At 39.7% G+C, this 21,872-nt stretch overlaps 1 protein-coding gene across 2 annotated transcripts in view; it reads right to left on the minus strand.

Moving 5' to 3' along the window:
• Positions 1 to 21,872, minus strand: part of Deaf1 (deformed epidermal autoregulatory factor 1) — a 95,260-nt gene that overhangs the window by 51,567 nt on the left and 21,821 nt on the right. For both annotated transcript variants that reach the window (XM_071695807.1, XM_071695806.1), the window contains 3 exons: positions 17,672 to 17,817; positions 3,799 to 3,898; positions 1,558 to 1,678 (listed from right to left, as the gene is read on the minus strand). In XM_071695807.1, the coding sequence (XP_071551908.1) occupies positions 1,558 to 1,678; positions 3,799 to 3,898; positions 17,672 to 17,817 (367 nt within the window). The remainder of the gene's footprint in view (positions 1 to 1,557; positions 1,679 to 3,798; positions 3,899 to 17,671; positions 17,818 to 21,872) is intronic.

A 21,872-nucleotide genomic window follows, 5' to 3' on the forward strand; every position in this document is an offset into this window, starting at 1 on the left:
AATGAAACTTCAAATTAAGATTTCTTTTTCAAAGAACAAAGCCAGATTAACATTTCCCTCCAACACAGAATATGTTCATACTTTCACTTACTGACCAAAGCTGCTACTCCTCTACACCATCAAATCTCCAACTAAAATCTCTGCTCTTGTTTATACTGCTCTAAGGGCAGTGTCTGTGGCTATTGTAGAACAAAAACACCTATTGCTCAACCAAAGGAGCTTAAATTTTCCAACACTGAGGCCATTTTGCTCATAAACTTTTTTCATACTTGATCGCCATTTCCATTAGTGAGATAGAGCCAGGAGACAGACAAAGAAAGGCCACATCAGCTTACAGACACATATATTTACATATATGCACATACACCTACACATACATCCATACATATACATTTACATACATACATACATATATATACATACATATACATACTCATGTACATATTCATACTTATTCACCGTTATCCATTAACAACACCCCACCCCACGGGAAACGGCATAAATGCATGAAAGAAAAAATTATATATTTACATTCTTTTCTTCTCCCCCACACCGGATTGCTACACCCTGCATCAACGAGACAGCACCAGGAAATAAATAAAGAAAGGCCAAACCCACTCACATCCATACTCAAGCTCCCAATCCACATCCTAGCCCCACAGACCTTTCTATGGTTTACTTTCTCCTTTCACTTTAGACTTTTCTACTGTCTACCTCCTATAATTTTACTCTTGATTTGTACCCCCCGACCCACCCAATTCCTTCAACTATGTATAGTTCTTCAAATATTTGTCTTCCTTTTTTCTTATTTCTTTTACTTTTCAGCCAAGATGACCATGACTAGAGCATGTGTGCTATAAAAAAAATCCAGCCTTCCATTACCATAAACTGTCTGCAATCCAGCCTTCCATTACCATAAGCTATCTGCCAAGATATTAAGGATGTCAGAGTCAACATCATTAAAGTCATCATTATGAACTTATAATCCCAAGACAAAAAATCAAACATTTCCCTCAGGAGTTCAAGAGAGAGATCATACACACTTCTACCGCAGACACTGTATTTGGCAGTTGAAAAATACTAACTCTTTAATTTTTCTGCAACTCTTATGGTGACTTAATATTTCAAACATATCAAGTGTAAACATACCATTTCATCTACAACAATCTGTAACCACTCTAGTATTTACCCATTAATGTAAGAGCAGTACATACGCTGTTTCCACTTCATTTTATTCCTCTGTGTGATTTTTCCACCCAAACAATGAATCACCATATCCATCAATAAATGCTACAGTCAACATTAGCCTTTTCTACCTCTTCACTAAGAGCCCTCACAATAAATATCTGATCCACGTATTTGTGGCTTACAAGATATTCCCCTACTCACTTCCCATGGTATCTTTCTATCTACCTTATCAACTACAATGAACATGTTCATACCTCCTTAGTTTAACTTCATTTATATACACCTCTCCTTTTACACAGTTAAATACTTGCAGGACACATCTATTCAGTTAAGAGACATTCTTCACATTAAGATGTGTATATGACATACCTGTGGGTGTAGCTGAGCCATGGGTTTCTGAGACACTGTGCTTCAGGGCTTTTTCAGTATCCAGAAAAAATCTATCCCTTCGTTTCCGCTTGTATGGACGATGGAGGCGAACTGAGCCAGCCTAAAATCCAAGTCAAAATGTTTCAAAAACTCATTCCAGTTTATTACCTTAAAACATATGAGTAATAAAGTGACATGGGGAAATAGAGTGGAAGAGTGCTGGAGGTAGAGAAATGGTGAAATACATTGATTGGTGTATGTCAGGATTTATCACAGGGAACAGGCATCAAAGATAGATAGGTGAGGAATAGTAAAACTATCTCCAAACAATTCAGTTGATACACTTTCTATGTATTCATCCTAAATAAAACATTTTCATCACTTCTTTCTTGTTACTCCTAAATATATACCCATTCAATACATAGCCTTATGGATATTTTCACCTTATCCATTTTCTTTAAGAATCCAAATAACATGGCTATTTCCCCCTTTTCTTGTCAACAGTTCAGTTGATACACTTTCTCTGTACTCATCCTGATCAAAATACTTTCATCACTTACTTCTTTCTTGTTCACTTGTTACTCCTGAATACATATCCATTCAATAACATCCCCCTCCCCCCTTATGTGTGCGAGGTAGTGCTAGGAAAAGACAACAAAGGCCCCATTCGTTCACACTCAGTCTCTAGCTGTCATGCAATAATGCCCGAAACCACCGCTCCCTTTCCACATCCAGGCCCCACAGAACTTTCCATGGTTTACCCCAGATGCTTCACATGCCCTGATTCAATCCATTGACAGCACGTCGACCCCGGTATACCACATCGATCCAATTCACTCTATTCCTTGCCCGCCTTTCACCCTCCTGCATGTTCAGGCCCCGATCACTCAAAATCTTTTTCACTCCATCTTTCCATCTCCAATTTGGTCTCCCCCTTCTCCTCGTTCCCTCCACCTCCGACACATATATCCACTTGATCAATCTTTCCTCACTCATTCTCTCCATGTGCCCAAACCATTTCAAAACACCCTCTTCTGCTCTCTCAACCATGCTCTTTTTATTTCCACACATCTCTCTTACCCTTACATTACTTACTCGATCAAACCACCTCACACCACATATTGTCCTCAAACATCTCATTTCCAGGACATCCACCCTCCTGCGCACAACTCTATCCATAGCCCACGCCTCGCAACCATACAACATTATTGGAACCACTATTCCTTCAAACATACCCATTTTTGCTTTCAGAGATAATGTTCTTGACTTCCACACATTCTTCAAGGCTCCCTGGATTTTCGCCCCCTCCCCAACCCTATGATTCACTTCCGCTTCCATGGTTCCATCCGCTGCCAGATCCACTTCCAGATATCTAAAACACTTTACTTCCTCCAGTTTTTCTCTATTCAAACTTACCTCCCAATTGACTTGACCCTCAACCCTACTGTACCTAATAACCTTGCTCTTATTAACATTTACTCTTAACTTTCTTCTTTCACACACTTTACCAAACTCAGTCACCAGCATCTGCAGTTTCTCACATGAATCAGCCACCAGCGCTGTATCATCAGCGAACAAGGGAGCAAATGGGAACTTCAGTGAAGGGGGCTAATGGGAGGTGATAACAAGTAATGGTGATGTGAGAAGGAGATGGAGTGAGTATTTTGAAGGTTTGTTGAATGTGTTTGATGATAGAGTGGCAGATATAGGGTGTTTTGGTCGAGGTGGTGTGCAAAGTGAGAGGGTTAGGGAAAATGATTTGGTAAACAGAGAAGAGGTAGTAAAAGCTTTGCGGAAGATGAAAGCTGGCAAGGCAGCTGGTTTGGATGGTATTGCAGTGGAATTTATTAAAAAAGGGGGTGACTGTATTGTTGACTGGTTGGTAAGGTTATTTAATGTCTTTCACGTATGATTATATTATTTCTTACCACATACAGACTTTACTCAAGAAGTTATGGAAAATCATTACATCAAATTAGAATTTCATTCATGATACTTTTCCCTGAAAAATTAGTGGCTCAATTTTAAAAACATTTCACACCATTAAAATCAGTAATATATAATTCATGATACATCAATAATATACAAAATTAGAAAATCATTATTATGTCTTAAAAGTGGGAGCTTATAGATAAACATACAACATAAAAGTGCCCATGTGATCTTAACCCACTGTAAGTGGCTTTATGACGGAACTAAAGTATAGCCATGATCAACATGATGCTAATTCAAGCTACTTACAGCAGCATCATCATCCAGACAGGCACCACAGGAACAGGATGTAGCATGGACCTGAAGGTAACCCTCTTTTATTAATGTCTGTAAACTCTGACCCTGGAATCTGCAGAAAGTGGAAAATTTAATTATACCTCAAAACATCTAAGCAAACTTGAGTGTATGTGCCTCATCACTTAGCATCCCCCAAAAACCTTGTCCGCCACAATATATATAAAAAGGCAATTAGCAGCTAAGGTTTATCTTGAGTACAAGCATATGACACTCTCAAAGTGAAATCATCATACATCTGGTGGCTGAGACTATTGTTTCTAAAGGTGTGAGCACCAGCAACCTGCCTCAGTGTGCCTCAGGCTATCTTTAGGGAAGGATGTTTTCTTTAATCTTCTTTGCTACCACTTTAATTTAGGGATTTAGCTTCTGGGTGCTGTTTTCTTTCACCTTTGCTTCAAGATGATTGGTTCTTAACTTTGTATGGAGGAAAAAACTCAAATTCTCTCCAGGAAGCAAGAAAATGCAGGTGTACATGAGATTTCAAAGTGCACTGGGTGCTCAGAACACAATATCAGATAGCTGCTTGCAAGAGCTTGTGGCCCTCCTGATGTCATCCCATAACCAAGATCTATCCCTGATTGCCCAGGGAAAACCTCTTGATCTACAAATAACCTCTTAAGATAAAAAATAAATGAGAAATCCCACATTTCAGCAACCAAACTCGGAAAAGCCATCTAAGACTTTTAGGAAACGTCACTCAAAGAACCATCTAACATAGCACGCAAAAGGACCTTCACATTCCCTCCTGCAAGCCAGCAGTCAAACCCATGCTTATGAAGGAAATGAAACACAACTAACTCACCCTTGCAAAGAAATATAAAGACTGGAGTGAGCAACAGTGGAGTAAGGAGAGTGCTGGCCAGTATGACTCATTTCAGAATGCAGACAGTGAAACACCAAGACAGAGTGATGGTCTGGGGTTGCTTTAGAGGCGCAACAGGTAGGGGAGGGATGTGCTTCTCACCTGAAGACATTATGATGATGGAGAGTGGTAAATTAAGTTGCAAAAGAGCTATCTGCTTCCTATTTATGAGGTTCTGAGGTGTACTCACTTTAGGTGGGATAATGCCCCCTGTCATTAGGCTACAAAGGTGTTGCACTGGTTATCAGAGAAAAATATTCAACTGCTGGAGTGGCCTGGGATCTTCCCAGACCTTGACCCAATCAAGAACTCCTAGAACCACATGAGAGTCAAGCTTGCTTTCTGGAACATCTCAATAGTGCCTTGCCTCATTCAAATCAAGGCCCTGTGCATCCAAAACCTGGACGTAGAATACTGTGGAAATGTTGCTAATTCCATGCCCAGACATCTTCAGATGGTAATCAAAGCCAAAGGGGAAATGACAGAGTACTAAAATGTAAGTGTGACATTGCTTTTGAAATATATCGGGGTGGACAAGGTTTTTGTGTACACTGTATATATAAAATGAGCCTTCACTTAAAAGCACACATTCTATATATGAGAAAATTAACAAACTCCATATTGATTATGAAAAATTAAGCAAACATTACAAATATTTGAATGAAAATTATGGAATAGCATAAGTCAACAAAATCAACCAAAGATACTAATGCACACATAATGTACACTGTACTGAAAGACTATGGCCCAGTCATCATCTCCCAACTACTAATGCAACCCAGTGACAATAACCTTAACCCTGGACCACCAGTGAACCTCTGCCTGCAGTGCAAAGGCCCATCACCAAAAAGCTTTACTCCGTCAAATTCTACAATTGTCTTAAGTGGTACCACCTCCAGTGCACTTCACTTCCATCCATAGAAGACTACTCAGAGCACTGGACATGTAACAATCACTGAGACAGCAACTCCCAGAGGATCCTTACTCTCCCAGCACAAATACCCTACAAATTGTACAATTCCACTCATCCACCAAGCCATACCATTCTCTAACACTGAGAGTACAAAACAGCTCACAAGCAATGACAACACCACAGGAATACACTTTTAAGGATAAAACTCCACAGTTCTAACTCCACCATACTCAACATATACATACCTACCCACATCCAATTATAGACCCACCTACAAAACCTGACCAGCACATCTAGCACCTCTCTCTGCAAAAATTTTAATGCCCGCCATTGGGCTTGGATCAACATTCACACTTTAAAACCCCAAAAGAACTTCTCGTAAACCAACTTTCAATAACCTCAACCTCTACAAACAGCCTACCAGACTCCTAACCCACCACCATCAGCAGCCAAACTAACTATGCAAAATGACAACCTCAAGGATGATATACATACTGTCCTCTGACCATCCTATTAACACTTCATCTGACCTATCAAACTCGCAGAGCCATCAAAAAGACTTACTTAAACTACTGACACACATAATGGCTAGTTTTATCACAGTATAAGGAATCTAAACTCCAAAACTCCCCTGTAAGTGATTTCCCATCCCTAAATAAAGCAGTCTTGCACAACATCTACATCAGCAACCATGCCAGAAAAAGCAAATATCACATGGACATACAGCAGTTTAACCAAAACTTTTCACAGGTCCCAAACATAACAAAACGAAGAAACCAGCTCAGACAAAACCCACACATCATCACCAGAATGCACTTAAGAAATACAAACACACAGCAACATCATTACTCACCTAATTACTTAAAGAAAAAACTTCAAACTGGCACTTCAGCAGTACACTGAACAAAATGACCTACAGTAACCAACTATTGTGCACCCTAAAAAAGATCCACACTAACCCAGCCCCCAAACTCATGAAACACCTCTGATCCAATCCAATGAAATCCCTTCTCCCACAGAACACAAACTCATGTGGCACTTCTCAATAATCAGCCATAAGCTGGTCACATCCCAGAAAAAGGAAATTCACAATAAACCTCCATAAAATCCGTCTAAAAATAACTACTCAACCACCCTTCACTCCCAGAGATACAAACAATGCCATTAAAGCCTAATAGCAATCTAAGCACTTACAGATGTCTTCAACCAATCCTGGCTTCACAACAAAGTCCTTAATGCCTGGAAACTTGCCAACACAATACTGATCCTAAAACCCCTTCCTCTTACTGCCTTGTATCACTAATGCCGTTGAAATGTATAGGAATGTGTATGTGCATGTGTGGACGTGTTTGTATGTACATGTGTATGTGGGTGGGTTGGGCCATTCTCTCGTCTGTTTCCTTGCACTTCCTCAATAATGTGGGAGATAGTGACAAAGTATATTAAATAAACATATAAATAAAGTACTTATCTCCTTTCCCATGAGTCCCTTCTGTTTTAATTAAGCTCTTGCAGCACTCAGAAGGTGGTTCACATAAAAAAATGGTCATAATGTGTGCCTCTATGTGCAGAGAGTGCACAGCAATACAGTAATAAATGTTCCATGTCTTCTTTACGGTAGTTGCATGGTGGGCAGGGAGAGTGGTCAGCTATGCTGTAAGGGTGTTTGCAGTGTTGTAGCACAGATGAGAAAGTCTGACTCGTTCATGTCTGGAGTGTGATTTCAAGTGCATGCACAGCTGTTGGGACTGGGATGGCAAACATTTAGTGCTTGTTGGGCCAGTTCAGTGTGTAATGTGTATATATTTTGTCAGTGTAGTGTTTGCTGGGGGTAGAGGAGTCTGTTCATAGAGGTTGCTTAAGTACACTTGGCTAAAGGAGTTGGTGAACACTTCCTTAGTATATGTTAATTGAGATGGCACTGTGGAGGAGTAAGGAACGGGTACTTTGAATACAGCAGACAGGCATAAACTTAAATAGATGGCCATTAATACCTAATTGTTCTTGCAGAAATGTCTGGTAGTATGTTCTGTATTATTGATAATGGTCAGACATGTCAAAAACACCCATGAATATTAATGAACGTAATATTTCATGGTGTTGCTAATGTCTGTTGTTGTCTGCACGCGCAGCACCCATCAATCATCATATAATATGTTAGATGTTACTTTATCAGCAAGTGTCTACTGTTGAAGTCCATGCAGGATTCAGTATGTGTCAAAGAGTTGTAAATTTTACATGTTATGCGAATACTTAACAAGCAACCAAAGGGGAAGAAGAAATAAGTTGGTGAACTCTAGTTATGATCATTAGACATGTCTACACCTTAACACAAGGAGAACATAACATCCTTATCATATAACTTACTCCAAAATAACGTTACAGCAATGATTTTATACGATGATCAGTGTGGATTGTGTCTCGTGAATGCCATCCCAAGTTCCACCCTTGAATGCATAGTTTGGAGGAGGGATGGATGGGAAGTACGAATCTTGGTGTCTAAGTTTTCGGGTAGATAATGATGAGAACGAGTTAGCACATTTTCAAGAGTAATTTCATATCCTTTGTCGATCTGCATGGTCTGAGGTATGCGGAATGGGTGTTTGAAATGCACTTAGAAGTTTTTGGAGGAAATAGTAGGGGCCCGTCCAGGAGACAGGGAAGGTGGTGGGGTATCTAGAAGTCACATTCAATAGCAGCTGTTCTTGACACCATCACCAAATATTATGTTCATGAACATTTAATGACCGTTTTTGACATGCCTTGTTCTTATCATTTATACAAAGCATTCAACCAGACCTATCTGCAAAAACAATTTAACTTTTATTAGTGGCCATCTAGTTAACAGTTCATGTCACTGCTATGTTCCAAATACCCTTGCCTCTCCCCCAATACAATGGTGGCACTGCCAGCTCATTTACAAATTTCTACCTGGGAGCTGGTGGTTAGTTAGGGAGTGGTTTGGGTGGGAGGATTCCAGTGTTGTTCCAGAGAACAGTGTGCCGCATGATAAGGTGGAACCTTATTTAAGATCTTTGTTACCTTAAGGTTTGAGTATTGGGGCTAAGCAACCTGTGATTGTTCTGAGTGCTCTGTATTTTGTGGTTTAAAGCTTTGTGCTTTGTTATATTTGCTTTTGAGAGAGCTGAAAGACCAGGCAGGTGAGGCATAGGTTACAGCAGATGAATTGTGTGTAAAGGATATTGAGGGGTTCATTTTTCATATCCAAATCTCTCGTTAATTAGTGTTCTGAGGCATTATGTGTGTGTCTAGCTGATGTGTTGGGCTTGAATGTCATGTGTCATATGTGATGCCCAGAATACTTGGTGGGAATGCTTGTTCATTCATTGTGACTGGAGGGGGCAAGTTTGGCTTAATGACCGTCTGGGGTTAAAAGGGTGACTGAAGACTTTTCTTCGGAGATGCAAACATTCTTTTCTTGGTGAGCCATTGTTTCAGTTTTGTAATATAGTGTGCATATTTGTTTTTGCTACTGTATTGCTGTGTCAGGGAGATATGATTGTGGGGCCATACATATATGAGGTTTACTGGAGGTAATGGGAGGTCATGTTGGACGAGATTGAAGAAGGCTGGAGAAGAATTGTTTCTTAGGAAACTCCACTGTAGAGATTAAGGGTTTTAAGATGAACCCATTATGAGTGACTCTTGAATGACAGCCACCTATGAAGTTGGCCACCCATTTTTTTGTCAATTGCGGAGGGTGTTGTCAAGTACCTTTTGTTGAGGGTGCATCAAATGCTTTGTTGATGTCTGTTGCCACAAGTATTGTGAGATGGGGGTTGTGATCAGTTGAAGCCATCTAAGACGGGTGAGGTGTGTGCTTGTCGAAGGCATCCAAGACAGGATATTTTGCTTGGAAAACTGAGGGCATTAGATACAAGGCAGTAAGAGGAGGGGGTTTTTGGATCAGTATTGTGTTGGCAAGTTTCCAGGCATTAAGGACTTTGTTGTGAAGCCAGGAGTGGTTGAAGACATCTGTAAGTGCTTAGATTGCTTTTAGGCTTTAATGGCATTGCTTGTATCTCTGGGAGTGAAGGGTGGTTGAGTAGTTATTGTTAGAGGGATTTTCTGTAGGTTTATTGTGAATTTCCTTTCTCTGGGATGTAACCAGTTTATGGCTGATTATTGAGAAGGGATTTCATTGGATTGGATCAGAGGTATTTCATGAGTTGGGGGGCTGGGTTAGTGTGGATCTTTTTTAGGGTGCACAAGAGTTGGTCACTGTAGGTCATGTTGTTCAGAGAGAAACTGCAAATGTGGTAGCTGAGTTTGGAAAAGTGTGTGAAAGGAGAAAGTTGAGAGTGAATGTGAATAAGAGCAAGGTTATTAGATTCAGCTGGGTTGAGGGACAAGTTAGGTGGGATGTAGTTTGAATGGAGAAAAATTGGAGGCAGTGAAGTGTTTTACATATTTGGGAGTGGACTTAGCAGCAAATGGAACCATGGAAGTGTTAGTATGTCATGGAATGGAGAAGGGAGCAAAGATTCTGGGAGTGATGAAGAACGTGTTAAAAGAGAGTTATCTTGGAGAGCAGAAATGGGTATGTTTAAAGGAATGGTAGTTCCAACAATATTGTATAGTTGCGAGGGATGGGAAATGGCGATCAACTTTTCCATAGTTTACCCAACACATTTCACATACTCTGGTTAAGTCTATTGACAGCATATCAACCCCGGTATACCACATCATTCCAATCCACTCTATTCCTTGCACGCCTTTCACCCTCCTGTATGTTCAGGCCCTGATTGCTCAAAATATTTTTCACTCTGTCCTTCCACCTCCAGTTTGGTCTCCCAGTTTTCCTTGTTCTTTCCACCTCTGACATATATCTTCTTTGTCAACCTTTTCTCATTCATTCTCTCCATATGTCCAAACCATTTCAACATACCCTCTTCTGCTCTCTCTACTACACTCATACTATTACCACACATCTCTCTTACCCTTTTATTACTTACTTGATCAAAGCTCCTCACACCAAATATTGTCCTCAAACATTTCATTTCCAATACATCCACCCTCCTCTATACAACTCTATCTAAAGCTCATCCCTCACAACCATACAATATTGTTGGAACTACTATTCCTTTAAACATACCCATTTCTGCTCTCCAAGATAACTTTCTTTCGACAAATTCTTCATCGCTTCCAGAACCTTCGCTCCCTTCCCCACCCCATGACTCACTAACTCTTCCATGGTTCCATTCGCTGCTAAGTCCACTTACAAATATCTAAAACACTTCACTGTCTCCAATTTTTCTCCATTCAAACTACATCCCCACTAACTTGTCCCTCAACCCTGCTGTACCTAATAACCTTGCTCTTATTCACATTCACTCTCAACTTTCTCCTTTCACATACTTTTCCAAACTCAGCCACCACATTCAGCAATTTCTCACTTGAATCAGCCACCAGTGCTTATCATCATCGAACAACAACTGACTTACTTCCCAGGCCCTCTCATCCCTAACAGACTGCATAATTGCCCCACTCCCCAAAACTTTTGCACTTACCTCCCTAACCACCCCACCCATAAACAAATTAAACAACCAGTGGGACATCATACAATCCTGCCGAAGACTGACCTTCACTGAGAACCAATAACTCTCCTCTCTTCCTACTCATACACATGCCTTACACCCTTGATAAAAACTTTCACCACAAGCAGCTTATTTCACACACCCTATACTCTTAAGACCTTCCACAAAGCATCTCTGTCCACACTGTCATATGCCTTCTTTATGGATCATAAATGCCACATACAGACCCATCTATTTCTCTAAGTATTTCTCACACATATTCTTCAAAGGAAACACCTGACCCACATGTCCTCTACCATTTCTGAAACCATACTGCTCCTTCCCAATCTGATGCTTTGCACATGCCTTCACCCTCTCAATCAGTACCCTCCAATACAATTTTCCAGGCATACTCAACAAACTTATGCCTCTGTAGTTTGAAAACTCAAATTCATCCCCTTTGCCTTTGTACTGTAGCACTATACATGCATTTTGTCAATCCTCAAGCACTTCACCATGATCCATACATACATTCAACATCCTTACTAACCAATCAACAAAACAGTCACCCCCCCTTTTTTAATAAATTCAGCTGCAATACCATCCAAACCCACCATCTTATTGGATTTCATCTTCCGCAAGGCTCTCATCACTTCGCCTCTCTTCACTAAAACACTCTCCCTGACTCTCTCATTTTGCACAACACCCTGACAAAACACCCTACATCTGCCACTCTATCATCAAACAAAATCAACAAATCTTCAAAATACTCACTCCATCTCCTCCTCACTTCATCACTACCTGTTATCACTTTCCCCCTTGCCCCCCTTCATCGATGTTCCCATTTGTTCTCATCTAATGCACATTTTTTACCTCCTTACAGAATATCTTTTTATTCAACCTAAAGCGCTTAATGATACTCTCTCACCGCAACTTTCATTTGCCCTCTTTTTCAACTCTCGCACCTTCTTCTTGACCTCCTGCCACTTTCTTATATACATCTCCTGATCATCTGCACTTCTTCCTTGCAAGTATCCTCCAAAATGCTCTCTTTTCTCTTTCACCAACAACTTTACTTCTTCATTCCACCAATCATTACCCTTTCTAGTCTGCCCACCTCCCACCTTTATCATGCCACATGCATCTCTTGCACATGCCATCACTGCTTCCCTAAATACATCCCATTCCTCACCCACCTCCCTGAAGTCATGTGCTCTCACCTTTTGCCATCCTAAACTCAATCTCTCCTGGTACTTCCCCACACAAGTCTTCTTTCCAAGCACTTACTCTTACCACTCTCTTCTCCATAACGCTCTCTCCTCTCTTTTGAAAACCCCTACAAATCTTCACCTTCGCCTCCACAAGAGAATGATCAGACATCCCACCAGCTGCCCCTCTCAGCACACTAACATCCAAAAGTCTCTCTTTTACACGCCTATCAATTAACATGTAACTTAATAATGCCATCCGACCATCTCTCCTACTCACATATGTATACTTGTGTATCTCTCTCTTTTTAAACCAGGTATTCCTAATCACCAGTCTTTTTTCATCACACAAATCCAAAAGCTCTTCGTCATTTCCATGTGATTTAATAATGCCATCTGACCATCTCTCCTACTCACATATGTATACTTGTGTATCTCTCTCTTTTTAAACCAGGTATTCCTAATCACCAGTCTTTTTTCATCGCACAAATCCGAAAGCTCTTCATCATTTCCATTCACAACACTGAATACCCCATGTACACCAATTAAACCTTACCTGCTACATTACTCACCTTCGCATTTTAATCATCCAAAATTGCTGACACACTCACTCAGTTGCTCCCAAAACACTTGCCTCTCAAGCTCTTTCTTCTCATGACTAAAAGCACCAAAAATCACCCACCTCTCTCATTCCACTTTCAGTTTTACCTGCATCAATCTAGAATCTACTTCCTTACACTCTGTCACACACTCCCACAACTCCTGCTTTAGGAGCAGTGCTACTCCTTCCTTAGCTCTTGTCCTCTCATCAAACCCTGACTTTACTCCCAAGACTTTTCCTGGAACAGACAAATAAAGTCCATATTTGTTCTCGTCCATTCTCACCAAAACCACAGCCCCCTATCCATAACCAGGCCCTAAAGACCTCTGCATGGTTTACCTTGGCCTCTTTCATGCATTGGTTCAGTCCAGTGACAGCACGTGATCCCTTATATACCATATCATTCCATGCACACCTTTCACCCTCCAGCATGTTCAGGCCCAAATCATTTAAAATCATTTTCACTCCACCTTCCATCTCCAATTTGGTCTCCCCTTCTTGTTTCCTCTATTTCTGTCACATATATCCTCTTTGTTAACCCCTCCTCACTCATTCTCTCCATATGTCCAAACCATTTCAGCACACACACTCTTCAGCTCTCTCACCCAGTCTTTTTTTTGTTACCACATCTCTCTCTTACCCTTTTATTACAGACTCGATCAAACCACCTCACACCACATATCATCCTCAAACATTTCATTTCCGACCCATCCACCCATCTTCTCCATAGCCCATGCCTTGTATCCATATAATATTGCTGGGATTACTATACCTTCAAACATACCCATTTTTGCTCTCCCAAATAGCAACCTCTATTTCTACATATTCTTTAGTCCTCCAAGAACCTTGCTCCCCCCAACCCACCCAATGACGCTTGTGCTCCTGTACTACCATTTGCTGCCATGTCTACTTCCAGGTACCTCAAACATTTCACTACCTCCAATTTTTCTTCATTCTTACTTACATCCCAAGTAAAGACCTCTGAAGTACTTAAATCCTTGGACCAATTAAATCCTAACAAATCCAACGGCCTAGATTCTTAAAAGAGGTCAGGAAACAGCTGATATACCCCATAACAAAAATATTCAACAAATCTCTATCAGATGATCAAGTGCCAACTGACTGGAAAGTAGCAAATGTTACTCCTGTATATTTAAAAGGTGACAAGTGTGCCTTGAACTACCACCCAATTTGCCTTATGTTAGTGTTGGATAAAATGATGAAAAAATAATACAAGATGAAATTGTCATATTTCTACATAAAATTATATTGGACAACTAACACAGTTTCTACAATAGAAGATCCTGCCTGACAAATTTGCTGGAAGTTTTTAATGTTATTTATCAGAATTGGAATGAAAAAGTATCATCTGATGTAGTATGTTTAGATTTCCAAAAAGCTTTCGATAAAGTACCTCGCAAGAGAGTTTTACAGAAACTCAAAGCACATGGAATCGGTGAAGAATTCTGTGCATGGATCAGAGACTGGCTTCCTGGAAGAAAGCAGCTTGCAGTATTAAACAGCAGAGCCTCACATTGGCTGGATATAAGAAGTGGTGAGCCACAGTGGTCGATCCTAGGCCCAATTCTTTTCATAATATACATTAATGACCTACAACTCGGTCACATATCTAAGATCTCCAAATTTGCTGACAATACCAAACTTGGAGGCAGAGCTGTAATTAGGGAGGACTGCAAAATTATTCAGAGATCTAAACTTGTCAACAGAGTGGTTAGACAGATGGTAAATTAAGTCTAATGTAGACTGGTGTAAAGTTATGCACTTTGGAGACAAAAATATACGTTATGATTACAAACTTTTCAGCAACTCTCAAACTAAAGTAAGTGAAGGAAAGGACCTGGGAGTTGTCATAAGCAACAATCTGAAATACACTAAACAGTGACAAGAAACAAGTAAAAAAAAAAAACAAATGTTAGGTTTCATAGCCAGGAACAATTCTCACACTTTAAAATTCTCCAGTAACACCACAACTTGAATATGCAATCCAGTTTTCATCCCAAAACTATAAAAAAGACAAGGAAAAATCAGTGCAAGTACAAAAACGTAATAAATGATCCCATCACTTAGACATCTAGCATACAAGGAGAGGGTAAAATGATTGGATCTGTTCTCCCTTAAAAAACAAAGACTTCACAGCAACTTAATCCAAGTGTTCAAAATTCTGAACATGTTCAGTAAAGTAAATCACGAACATCTTTTCGAAATACAAGAAAATACAGTTACTAAGACAAATGGAATAAAACTCAAAGCTAAAAGATGTGGTAAAGGACATGGGAAAAGGCTTCTTTTTCTATAGGAATGTTGAGCATTGGAATAAGTTACCATCAGATGTAGTGAATGCTAAGACTATAAATACCTTAAAAGTCATTTAGACAAATATTTGATAAATTCAGGTATACTCTGAGAAAAATGCCAGAAATAAACTATAAACAAGAGTGGTAACACGGACACTATAAGGCTAATGTGCAGCGGCAGGGAGTCGGTGATAGCTTAAGAAACTGCTGAGCAGAATTACATTTTCTTGTCAAGTTAAACTCCCTTTTTTTCCAGACAACCCAGTCGTGGGCCAATCAGGCCTCCTGTAACTTTATCAACCCTCTCATATGCTTTCTCCAGATCCAAAAATGCTACATACAAATCCATCTGTTTCTCCGAGCATTTATCACTAATTCTTTACAGCAAACACCTGATCCACACATCCTCTACCACTTCAGAAACCATGCTGTTTCTCCCCAGTCTGATGTTCTTTACACAACTTCACCCTCTCAATCACTAATCTCCCATACAGTTTATCCAGTACATTTGACAAACTTATACCTCACTAGTTTGAACAATTATCTCCCTTACCTTCATACAATGGTACTATCCATGCATTCCACCAATCCTCAGGCACCTCACCATGACCCTTACATACAATGAAAAATACTAACTAACCTAACTGATGAACAACACAGTCACCCCATTCTTTACGAAATCTAATTGCAATACCATCCAATTCTTCTGCTTTGACATGTATCATCTTCCATAAGAATACCTACAATTCTTAAATATTATCAGTGATATTCATATTCAAGCTTTTCCAAGATAACTATACCTGTGGCTGCATATATAATTTTTTCAGGTATTAGTCTTTGTTTTTCAATATTTTACACTGTGCAAAGGATAAGTAAGAAAAGTACTGTAAAGCACTGGTTCCCAAACCCAGGTCTGCAACCCAAAAGAGGGTTGCAAGGATGTATCCAAAGGTTGTGGTAAGGTTTTGGGAGAAAAACTGATTAGAGCTGAACTTTATGAAATATCAATCTAATAATTGCATAATGAAACTGGGGAATTAGGAGGAATTATGGAAATACTAACAAAAATAAATTTGGTTTTAATAAAGCCTCCATATGTACTTAGTACATGTTCAAGACAGTTGTGTCTAATCTTCAAACTGGTATGAAAAGTCACCCAGTGTGAACATGGAGCCTAATGCTTGTCTCTCAGTACCAATAATGCCACATCCAAGGATACAGTGGCGTACTGTAGAAGGTTGTGATCGTAGTTATTAGAAACAAAATAAGTTTTTGCCTGCATCTTTCCCATTAAAGCTGCGAAAATGACAAACTGATGTGGAGCAGTGCCTGTCCAGACAATGTATGATTGTATGGCCTTAAATGGGATGATGTGGTCATTGGCAAGAATATGTTTGACCTTGAAGGGGAAATGCTGCTACTTCCCCATTCATGGCCATATAACCATACAAATTTCCCAAGATTGCCACTTGTTTTCCTCAGTTTTTGTAATAAATGCCTGCTTACATGTGCTGTGTCTGCATGTGGAATGTTGTATGAACAATATAGTGTAGTGTACATGGTGTATTATATGTCAGCCCTTTGGGTCATCAGGCTGGGGAGAGATTGTACTTAGGATTGCTATCAAAAATGTTTGACAAACACTTCTGTACAAGATAAGTAAAAACGATACTGTGTCACCTAACATTTAACCCTTTTGGTGTCACTGTCCTCAATTGAGTTAGGTGTGCAGTAGTAGGAGGATACTGCCCTCAATCAAGGTACAGGCTTTCTCACCAAAAGTTGAATTCCATGCACTGCATGATGGCCATAGACGACAATGCAAACAAAGCATGAACCATTGGAACTGCACGAAGAACTCTGTAACCAATTGATAACCACAGTGTGGGTGGTTGCATACATTTTCAAGAGACTTATGACCTTTGCAGCACCCACTACCCCCCCCCCCACTGTCCTTATTTACCATTGGTTAATCCTGTAAATAATGCTTTTTTTTCTAACCAATCTATCAATGCTTAGCACATAATTGAAAAAAAAAATTATTTTGATAATTTTTCTGCAATTTTCTGCACTTACTCATCAAATAAAAAAGTTATGAAATGTAAGTGAATGTTAACTTACGTACACAAGACTAGCCAGTCTAGGAAATAATGTGGTTCTCCTAAACTTGGAAAAGTTAAGTCCTAAGTCATAGGAAAAAATATTTTTTGAGCACCTTTTCATAAATTAGGAGAAAAAGTATTTTGATATGATTTGCACAATGAGTGGAGGCATAAAAAACTGCAAACCAAGAGTGTTAACAACATAATTTTTGTTTCAAGTAGAGATGCAAACACACCCTTCTATTTTAATAATGTGGCCAATACACCCTCATGGTAAAAACAATTACCTGATGCTTCTTTTCCAGTCCTTACTAGCTGATCTTCCACAGTGCGCCTCAAACTCAGTTGGGGTAAACCACTGCTTACCCAATTGAATACACTTTCCACGGGAGCCAGATCCAAACCTGCTCTTCACCAACTCTGCAACAGTTTTCTGAAATGAAAATGAAAGATATTGAGGCATTACTGGCTGTACAAAGATAAATGGTATTAACAATGTAGGTGAGGGAAAAATGACAGTAAAACAAACATCCCAAACATTGTGTTTAGGAAATTGAATGAAAGTAATTCCTTAACAGACAAGCTATTGGTACAAGCTATTGTTTCACTTGGTTTTTGCCTAAATGAATAGTATTCACAAACTGATATTTTATTCTGTTTTTTATTTTACTTTGTCGCTGCCTCCCGCGTTAGGGAGGTAGCACAAGGAAACAGATGAAAGACTAGCCCAACCCACCCACATACACATGTATATACATATACATCCACACACGCAAATATGCATACCTATACATCTCAACGTATACATATATATATATATACACACACAGACATATACATATATACACATTCACATAATTCATACTGTCTGCCTTTATTCCTTCCCATTGCCATCCCGCCACACATGAAATAGCAACCCCCTCCCCCTTCATGTGCGAGAGGTAGCACTGGGAAAAGACAACAAAGGCCACATTCGTTTACACTCAGTCTCTAGCTATCATGTAATAATGCACCGAAACCACAGCTCCCTTTCCATATCCAGGCCCCACAGAACTTTCCATGGTTTATCCCAGATGCTTCACATGCTCTGGTTAAATCCATTGACAGCACGTCGACCCCAGTATACCACATCGTTCCAAGTCACTCTATTCCTTGCACGCCTTTCACCCCCCTGCATATTCAGGCCCCGATCACTCAAAATCTTTTTCACTCCATCTTTCCACCTCCAGTTTGGTCTCCCACTTCTCCTCGTTCCGTCCACCTCTGACACATATATCCTCTTGGTCAATCTTTCCTCACTCATTCTCTCCATGTGACCAAACCATTTCAAAACACCCTCTTCTGCTCTCTCAACCACACTCTTACCCTACTATTACTCTCTTACCCTACTATTACTTACTCGATCAAACCACCTCACACCACATACTGTCCTCAAACATCTCATTTCCAACACATCCACCTTCCTCCACACAACTCTATCTATAGCTCATGCCTTGCAACCATACAACATTGTTGGAACCACTATTCCTTCAAACATACCCATTTTTGCTTTCCGAGATAATGTTCTCGACTTCCAAACATTCTTCAAGGCTCCCAGGATTTTTGCCCCCTCCCCCACCCTATGATTCACTTCCGCTTCCATGGTTCCATCCGCTGCCAGATCCACTCCCAGATATCTAAAACACTTTACTTCCTCCAGTTTTTCTCCATTCAAACTTACCTCCCAATTGACTTGACCCTCAACCCCACTGTACCTAATAACCTTGCTCTTATTCACATTTACTCTTAACTTTCTTCTTTCACACACTTTACCAAACTCAGTCACCAGCTTCTGCAGTTTCTCATACACACACATATACATATCAATATGTACACATAAACATACACATACACAGACATATACATACATACATATGTACATATTCATACTTGCTTGCCTTCAGCCATCCTTGCCCCACAAGAAACAGCATTGCTACCCCCTGCTTCAGCAGCACCAGGAAAACAAACAAAAAGGCCACATTCATTCACACCCAGTCTCTAGCTGTCATATGTAATGCACCGAAACTACAGTTCCCTGTCCACATCCAGGTTCTACAGACCATTCCATGGTTTACCCTGGACAATTTATACATGCATACAAGAGAAAAACAAAAGGTAAATGTGTAGTTTTCAGTTACTTCATTATTTTTTTTATTATTTTGCTTTGTCACTGTCTCCCGCGTCAGCGAGGTAGCACAAGGAAACAGACGAAAGAATGGCCCAACCCACCCACATACACATGTATATACATACACATCCACACACGCAAATATACATACCTATACATCTCAACGTATACATATATATACACACACAGACATATACATATATACACATGTACATAATTCATACTGTCTGCCTTTATTCATTCCCATTGCCACCACGCCACACATAAAATACCAACCCCCCCATGTGCGTGAGGTAGCGCTAGGAAAAGACAACAAAGGCCACATTCGTTCACACTCAGTCTCTAGCTGTCATGTAATAGTGCACCGAAACCACAGCTCCCTTTCCACATCCAGGCCCCACAGAACTTTCCATGGTTTACCCCAGACGCTTCACATGCCCTGGTTCAATCCATTGACAGCACATCGACTCCGGTATACCACATCGTTCCAATTCACTCTATTCCCTGCACGCCTTTCACCCTCCTGCACGTTCAGGCAACGATCACTCAAAATCTTTTTCATTCCATCTTTCCACCTCCAATTTGGTCTTCCATTTCTCCTCGTTCCCTCCACCTCTGACACATATATCCTCTTGGTCAATATTTCTTCACTCATTCTCTCCATGTGACCAAACCATTTCAAAACACCCTCCTCTGCTCTCTCAACCACACTCTTTTTATTACCACACATCTCTCTTACCCTATTATTACTTACTCGATCAAACCACCTCACACCACAGATTGTCCTCAAACATCTCATTTCCAACACATCCACCCTCCTCCGCACAACTCTATCTATAACCCACGCCTCATAACCATATAGCATTGTTGGAACCACTATTCCTTCAAACATTTCCATTTTTGCTTTCCGAGATAATGTTCTCGACTTCCACACATTCTTCAACGCTCCCAGAACTTTCGCCCCCTCCCCTACCCTATGATTCACTTCCACTTCCATGGTTCCATTCGCTGCCAAATCCACTCCCAGATATCTAAAACACTTCCCTTCCTCCAGTTTTTCTCATTCAAACTTACCTCCCAATTGACTTGACCCTCAACCCTACTGTACCTAATATTATTACCTTGCTCTTATTCACATTTACTCTCAGCTTTCTTCTTTCACACACTTTACCAAACTCAGTCACCAGCTTCTGCAGTTTCTCACACAAATCAGCCACTAGCACTGTATCATCAGCGAACAACTTCATATCTAACTATGAAATATCACTGATTTCTTTTTGTAAAGTCAGTGCAAAGCAATTTTTCTAATCCTGTTATAATATACACTAAAATAGTGAGAAGGGCTGTGATAATCAGGGAAAATATGGGATTAATATAAGTAAAAGTAGGTAAAATAATTATAAGAATCAACTGAATCTCTGAAAACCCCACTTAACTTCCTCTAGTGGCAATGGTAATTGTCGAATTATGTCAATGTTGTTCTTTGCTATGTATTATCACTTGGTGAAAAATACTCATTTGAACGGGTACATGCACTAGAATATGTTTATGTGTGTGCATTAATACACAGCACAAAAATTGATTTAAACAAAAGACCACAATAATCACATACTTGACAAGTAAGACTGATAATAAGGTAAATCTTGCTGCTTGGGGATGTTCGATGAGTTTATGTAGGTCCTACTGACTCTTCTAAGTTCTTCATTTAGTTTTACAATAATCGACCCCATATTTTCTCCTAATAAGACTCCCCATTATTACCTAATCTATCACTGAAGGATAAAGAATTAATGTTCCAAATCATGCCCTTCCAGTCTTATTTCATTCTTCATTAAGTACCACAGCAAAATATAAAATCCCCAAATACACATGTAATTCTTACATTTCACTTTGCACACAAAGTTGACTTTAAGTGGGACCATCTTACTTTATGCCATACATCAATAACAATTATGCATCGTATGTGCATGCTAAAAAAAAAAAATTGGATCTTGTATAAAACAAATGGAAAAGATCATTAAATGTGATATCTATGTATGTGCAATGCTAAGAATTAAAACTTTGCTCAAATTAAATGTTGTGTTTTGGAATACAGACATTAAAAAGATTTTATTATATTAGATATGATCCAAAAAATACTAAAAGTAAAAACTTCTAGTTCTTGAGCTTGTGCTGAAAAACAATTTGTACCCACCTATAATTAAATCATTTGTCACTCTTACTGATATCTTGCTAGACCAAGGAGTTTATGATGAATACCTTGATTGTTTTGGAAAAAAGTTATTGCATATTAACGTAAAAACTACATTAAGAATATATCT

Source organism: Panulirus ornatus, chromosome 58 (assembly GCF_036320965.1).
Source record: "Panulirus ornatus isolate Po-2019 chromosome 58, ASM3632096v1, whole genome shotgun sequence".
Taxonomy (NCBI): domain Eukaryota; kingdom Metazoa; phylum Arthropoda; class Malacostraca; order Decapoda; family Palinuridae; genus Panulirus; species Panulirus ornatus.